General features: G+C 32.9%; 1 protein-coding gene across 1 annotated transcript; it reads left to right on the forward strand.

The window, feature by feature from the left end:
• The first annotated feature begins 1,351 nt into the window (after positions 1 to 1,351).
• LOC138002317 (uncharacterized) lies at positions 1,352 to 4,031 on the forward strand. The gene is made up of 3 exons (XM_068848381.1): positions 1,352 to 2,177; positions 2,460 to 3,868; positions 4,020 to 4,031. Exons 1-3 carry the CDS (start codon positions 1,352 to 1,354, stop codon positions 4,029 to 4,031), a joined length of 2,247 nt encoding a protein of 748 aa, XP_068704482.1.
• The last annotated feature ends 3,866 nt before the right edge of the window (positions 4,032 to 7,897 follow it).

Consider the following 7,897-nt stretch of genomic DNA (forward strand, 5'->3'; position numbering starts at 1 on the left):
ATAACATACAAACTAAAAGATCTCAGAGGTGAAGAGATACAAGGCAGTTTTTATGAACCTGAATTATTAAAAGCAAAGCAGGATATTTTCCGTATTGATAAAGTGATTAGAAGAGATTATAAAAAGAAACAAGCTCTGGTGAAATGGAAGGGATACAGTGATGAATTCAACAGTTGGATACCATTGAAAGATGTTAAAAATATATAAACAGATATGTGTAAAATATCAACTCAATTACGGTACATACGGTTTATTTGCTATTCGTAGCCAAAAATATTCAATTGTTTCTGGCTATTTATATACCTTATTAACATATGTTGACAAAAAAGTTGAACTTTTTGTATTTGAATTTTGATGAATTACTGCACAATGCCATAAACAAATATGGAGCCAGGAATTTAGAACCCAGCAAAAGAAAAAACAAGAAATATGTGGTCACATTGCAAGATGGCCAAAAAATTCATTTCGGTGATAGAAGGTATTCAGATTACACTTTACATGAAGATGAAGAAAGAAGAGAGAGATACAGAAAACGAGCCAGAGAAATAAGAAACGAAAAACGTGAAAAGACTTATTTGGATAGAACCAGTCCTAATTTTTGGAGCTACAACTTATTGTGGTAAACGCACATGGTTTAAAAAAATAGAAATTATATAATAGTGTATTATATGGACAAGTTTCGAAATGAAGAAAAAGTTGGTTTCTATTATGAAAGCTCTCAAGATTCCCATTTGTCAGATTCCGATTGGTATCCATCATCACAAGAAAGTGAATGTGACTGTGATAGCCAACCTGAAGAGCAAATTGAAAAAACAGAAAATAGCGCATAAATATTTATTTAAAAATAAAAATATATAGGTATATTATATGGAAAATCAAAACGAGAAACCCAGAGGTAGACCGAGATTTTACACAGCTGAAGAAAGAAAACAACGAAAAACCGATTACATGCTTCACACGCCTTGGTTCTGTTACATTTGTAACAACAATAAGGATTACACCCTTGCTGGCAAACATTGTCATCTCAGAACAAAGAAACATTGTCAAAATGCTTTGGTATACAATTGCAATAACTGAACAATTTGTGTTTTGACAGTTTAAAACATTCATTGTCCTGGATGTTTTAAATTTGAAACGCACATCTATAGACAATTAAAAAAATATTATCTATAGTAAGTATATATGAATAATAATATGTCACATTATAGTATGAATAAAAAAGATCTCAAAAAACTGAGTAAATCTGAACTAATCAAATTGCTTCTCAAGCAAGATTAAAAAACCAGTGCCAGCACCAAGGACTGTGAAACAAAGCAGACCAATCCCAAAACTAAGAAAGAGTGTAAATCAAATGGTCCAAGATTATGAAAACAACATAATTCTTCCGCCAATAGAGTTCAGAGATGGATACAAACCAGTTCCATTACCAAGGACTAAAAAACCAGTTCCATTACCAAGGACTATAATAGAGCAAACAGCAAAAGCATTAAAAGGTTACACAAAGTCTTTTGAGATAAATATCAAAAACAACAAAGACCCACTTATGCAACTGCAAAATACACGAAAGGCTGTTGCTAACCATATTGAAAACATATTAATATCAATGAAAGGACTAAAATTTGTTGAAACGCTTAAGGTAACATTGACAAAAATGTCAAATGGAGAAATAGTGTATAAGACCGCTTATTTCAACAGTCCAGCTCAAACTATCATAAATAATACAGAAATAGATGAATCCCTTAAAGTATCAAAACAAGACATACTAAATAAGATTGCAGTTTGGATTTCAGAGGGATCTGGTTGGACTGTTGAATCAGTTGAAAACCATTATCTCAATATCGTAAAATATGAACCAATGAAAGGATCTTCTTACATTAAACTACCACATGAACTCAGAAACAGTTCTCAAAGTTTAATAAACATAAAAAACAGTGACAATGAATGTTTTAGATGGTGTCATATTCGACATCTTAATCCCCAAGACAGAAATCCCCAAAGAATAAAAAAATCAGATAAAGCGTTCATTGAAAATTTAAATTATTCAGGAATTGAATTCCCAGTGACTACCAAACAGTACAACAAAATAGAAAAACATAATGAGATCAACATCAATGTATTTGGTTATGAAGAAAAACAAAAATATCCCATTTATGTATCAAAAGAAAAGTATGAAGATTGTATGAATCTGCTTCTTATAACAGAAAATGAAAACAAGCACTATATATTAATCAAAGATTTCAACAAGTTTATGTACAATCAAACAAAGCACAAAGAGAGGAAACATTTTTGCATGCATTGTCTTCAGTGTTTCAGTTCTGAAAAAGTATTAACTGATCATAAAGAAAACTGTCTTCAGGTCAATGGAACACAGGCGATTAAAATGCCAACAAAAGATAAAAACAGACTAAAATTCAATAATTTCCATAAACAACTACCAGTTCCATTTGTCATATATGCAGACTTCGAAGCCATAACTGAAAAAATACATGGATGTCAACCCAATAATGACAAATCATTTACTGAAGCTTATCAGAAGCATACAGACTGTGGTTATGGATACAAGGTTGTTTGTTGTTATGATGATAAATACACAAAACCAGTACAAATCTACAGAGGTGAAAAAGCCGTTTACAAATTCATGGAAAAAATGTTAGAAGAAGTCAAATATTGTAAAAATGTTATGAAAAAATATTTCGATAAACCATTGAAAATGACTAAAGATGATGAAGACAAATTCCAAAAAGCTGACAAATGCCATATATGTGAGAAAAAATACAATAAAACTGATGTGAGAGTAAGAGATCACTGCCATGTGACTGGTCAGTACAGAGGATCCGCTCATCAAGATTGTAATCTTAACTTTATAATGACTGATAAAATACCAGTGATATTCCATAATTTGAGAGGTTATGACTGTCATTTCATAATGCAAGAGATTGGTGAGATAGTCAAAAAGCATACATATAAAAATAAGAAAGGTGAAAAGTGTCAAATGAATATCAATGCCATACCAAACAACATGGAAAAGTATATGGCTTTCATGCTTGGTAATCATCTGACCTTTATTGATAGTTTTCAATTTATGAGCTCAAGTCTTGGTAAACTGGTGAGCAACCTACCAAAAGAAGCATTAATATATACTTCTCAAAAATTCAAAGGTAAAGAGCTTGATTTAATGAGCAAGAAGGGAGTCTACCCATATGACTTCATGGACAGCTTTGAAAAATTCAATGAAAAGCTACCACCAAAAGAAGAATTTTACAGTGTATTGAATGATGAACATATAAGTGATGAAGACTATACACATGCCCAGAATGTGTGGAATACATTCTCTCTCAAAAATATGGGTGAGTATCATGACCTGTACCTTAAATCAGACATCCTTCTGTTGGCTGATGTATTCGAAAACTTCAGAAAGACCTGTCTGCAATACTATAAACTAGACCCATGTCATTATTTCACCAGTCCTGGTCTCTCCTGGGATGCAATGTTAAAAATGACTAAAATGCAATTGGAACTAATGACTGACATCGATATGTTTCAATTCATCGAAAAGGGCATGCGAGGCGGGAGAAGCTACATCGCCAACCGATATGGTGAAGCTAATAATAGATACATGAAAACATATGATAATAAGACACCCTCAAAGTACATAATGTATCTAGACGCTAACAATCTATATGGTTGGGCTATGTCACAATACCTACCAAATGGTGGTTTTAGATGGATGACAGAAAAGCAACTCAACAACATAAATTTGTCTAAATACAGCGAGAACAGCATAAAAGGATTAATATTAGAAGTAGACCTAGCATATCCAAAAGAACTACATGATTTGCATAATGACTATCCACTAGCACCTGAAAAGGTAAAAGTAACTGAAAACATGCTATCAGAATATTGCAAAAACATTGCGAAGAAATACAAAATATCGACTGGTTTAGTTCATAAATTAATACCTACATTAAGCAATAAAGAAAAATACGTACTCCATTACAGAAACCTTCAATTATACACAGATCTTGGTTTAAAAATAACTAAAGTCCATCGAGTGTTGGAGTTCAATCAGTCACCATGGTTGAAAGAATACATTGATTTCAACACACAGAAGAGAACCAATGCCAAAAATGCTTTTGAGAAAGACTTCTTCAAGCTTATGAATAACAGTGTATTTGGAAAAACAATGGAAAATATTAGAAAGCGAGTAGATGTCAGATTAGTAACTGATGAAAACAAACTATTAAAAATGGCTGCTAAACCAACATATGTTAGTAGCAAGATCTTTAATGAAAATTTAGTAGCTGTTCATAAGATTAAGGAAACACTAACCCTTAACAGACCAGCATATGTGGGTATGTGTATCTTAGATCTTAGTAAGACACTAATGTATGATTTTCATTATAACTATATAAAACAAGAATATGACAGCAAAGCTAAATTATTATTCACAGACACAGACAGCTTGACCTATGAAATTGAAACCGAAGACGTCTATAGGGATTTCTGGAATGATAAAGACAAATTCGATAACAGTGATTATCCCAAAGATTCACAATATTTCGACAAGACAAATAAAAAAGTGATCGGTAAATTCAAAGATGAAGCGGCAGGCATACCGATAACCGAATTTGCCGGATTGAGATCGAAAATGTATTCATATATGAAAGACAATAGCAAAGGCGGAAAGACAGCAAAGGGAATCAAAAAGAATATCATCAAAAAGAACATCACTCATGAAAATTATAAAAACGTACTGTTTAATGATGAACAAATGCATCACACCATGAAAACGATCAGAAGCAACTTGCATCAACTTGGAAGCTATGAGCTTAATAAAGTATCATTGTCCTGCTTCGATGATAAGCGCTATATTCACAATAATGGTGTGACAAGTTATGCATACGGTCACTACAAAATTAACAACTGAAAGTCAAACAAATCAAATTTCTTCATTTGTATCACATGTAGAGGCTGATGTTGTTGCTATAGTTTGTGGTTGTTGTATTGATTTGTATCTACTGTATGGACTTTGAGTAACTCGGTCACTTCGACGTTTAGTCTTTAGTTGAAGCTTCAGTTCATTGATGTTCTTCTTGGTTTTAATAATTTCGGCAAAAGATCTTCTCTTCTTTTCATATGTAATCATCTTTTTATACTCTTCCAACACTTGAATCTGCAACGTAACAGCTCTTTCTTGTTGTAACACATCAACTTCATCCAAATTCCCAATTGCTTGCGGCATGTTAAAGGAAAACTCCTCATTAGATCCCATAAAACTTTCAATTGTGAAAATAGAATCCTGAATATTCTCAACAAAATTTTCATATCGGCGAGTAGCTTCATCAAAACTCAAAGGCATCTTGAATGTTGTAATTTAAAGACAACCAAGTTTTATCAAAATGCTTTTACTTCTGATATTTTTATCAAAATGCTTGTACTTTTGATAAAAATATCAGAAAATTGCAAACGAGATACGATTCTGATTGGTTAGAAAAATCATACGATCGTCAAGTGATGACTCATGTTCCTGGGGAAACCCCCTATTGTACGACATTATCGACTTCATGTGTTTCCTAGAAAGCCACGCATTTTAAATAACATATAGATTTTCAAAATACTATACCAAAAAATGGTAGCCATTAAATGGAAAGTAGTATGGAGTTGGGTTGGTTAAAAATCACGGGGGAACCCCCTTTCTTTATTTCCGAAAATGACACGCTTTGTGATTTTTCTAAGAAAGTCACGCATTTTAAAATAACATATAGATTTTCATATTTTCCATGGTATAGTTCCGTATAATGGAAATATTTTAAAAAACATATAGATTTCCAAAATACTAGACCAAAAAACACCACAATACCGAATATGGCATAAAACACATTATATTACCCGAATACAAGGCCAAAAATGGGTAGCCATCAAATGGAAAGTAGTATAGGAGTTGGGGTGTAAGAGCACATTTTGCAAAAATGTGCTCGTACCCCCAACTCCTATACTACTGTTATAAAATCAACTATAAACTATTATCATGAATTTGACATTCTAAAACAGTTTTTTATCACAAACTTTAAAGGTTCTAAAAGCAACATTTTTTTGTTGAAATAATAATTATATACTATAAAGATCAGATACCTCTTCAACAACAACCATAAAAAATGTTGTAAAATCAACCATAAACTATATATCATTATGAATTTGACATTGCAGTGATATCATGTACTCTGCCAAACAATTAATTTTTTATCACATAATTTATACGTTGTAACAGCAACATTTTGTTGTTGATATAATATAGACTATGAAAATCAGATTCGTCTTCAACAGCAACCATACTACTATAAACTATCTATTACGAATTTAACATTGCAGTAACATCATGTACCCTGCAAAACAGGTAACTGTCTTTCACCAACTTTCAATGTTTGTTCAGCGATATTGTCTCTTTGATACAAATTCTTTTGTTATGGATTAATTGCCGTGTCATCAGGTACACTGTAAAACAGTTAACTGTTTAGCACTTACTTTGAAGTCCATTAAGCAATATTGTGCAGTGCAGGGTACAGTGTAAAATGAACCATATTTATTTTGCTGCTAAGCAATGTTCACGATTTGTCCTTTTGTTTTACTGAAGTGATTTTGAATTTCTTGTTGGAAAACACTGTTGCTTCTACAGATAACGGAGTTTGGTTGCTAATTCCCAGCAACAGTGAATATAAACGAATACAAATTAGAATTAGACATTAGAAGCAGTATTCTTGTAACAGAAGCGTAGGAAACAGCAACGTGAAAAAGAAAAGAGCAATGTACACACACAAGAAGACTCAGAAGAACTCACCTCGGTGAAGAACGCAGTACCAGGAGATTCAAATTTAATACGTCGAATTAAGACGTTCTGCAAGCAGCAATTTGGTCCTGAAATAAAGAAACGGCAAAGTTTACATAAATAAAGTTAATAAAGGATCTGAGGGATAAAAGATGCGTAAGAAAACCAACAACTGGCAAAAAAAGAGCGATTTACACACCAAGCTTCTCTAAAACAGTGCCAAGAAAGCACATGGAAGTCAACTGGGCATCTTAAAAGTTCCATTCACGCATAACCAGAATTCCTTGAATTCCACTGCGCATCATAAACCTTCCATTAGTGCATAACCACAAATTCTTGCATTTAGTAAGAAAAAGCGATTTCAAGTCCATATAATGTAATCTTATGCCGATTACAGAGCTGCCTTGCTTGTTTGCTTCAGGCTCAGTCACTGCGGCAGCAATTACCTCCAATTTCTTGCGATGTGACATTAATGGATCTCTCCACTCTCACCATTTTCTTTAGTTTCTTAGATTTCAACAGGTAGTGTTAAATTTACATGATTTAGTTATTTATTTATTAGACTTTCAACAAGGTTGAGGAAAGGCTAAACAGGTGTGAAAACCACCTATAGATAAGCCCTCCAAGATAAAATTTAAAAAAAAATCACTACTTGCGTAACCCTTGCCGGGTAATACATATATGTGCAAACTAATTTTAAGCTGTAGCAATATTTGACAGGCGATACATCGTCATTTTATGTAAAATACCGCATCAGTCAGTATTTTATACGACCTCCTGAAGGAAACTACATCATGGTAAAAGGCAATATTCTTCGTCCATATATATTCAGTATGTTATCATCTCATATTTAGCGCAAATCTTAATCTTTTTAGCACATCTAAGAAGTCGAAAGTCCTTTTTTGTTAATTGTAGGTAGTAATTTCCTTTAGAAGTTAGAAAGCAAAAAAACTTTTCTCACAGATACAGCAATTGTAGAAACCCCGCCTTCTTTGCTCTTGTGGGCCTCCCTTGCCTTCTATAACATAACTTCCATGGGCGTCCTGAATTAAACAATGGCTGGATAGCTTTTCT

The sequence above is a fragment of the Montipora foliosa genome, chromosome 5, assembly GCF_036669935.1.
Source record: "Montipora foliosa isolate CH-2021 chromosome 5, ASM3666993v2, whole genome shotgun sequence".
NCBI lineage: Eukaryota > Metazoa > Cnidaria > Anthozoa > Scleractinia > Acroporidae > Montipora > Montipora foliosa.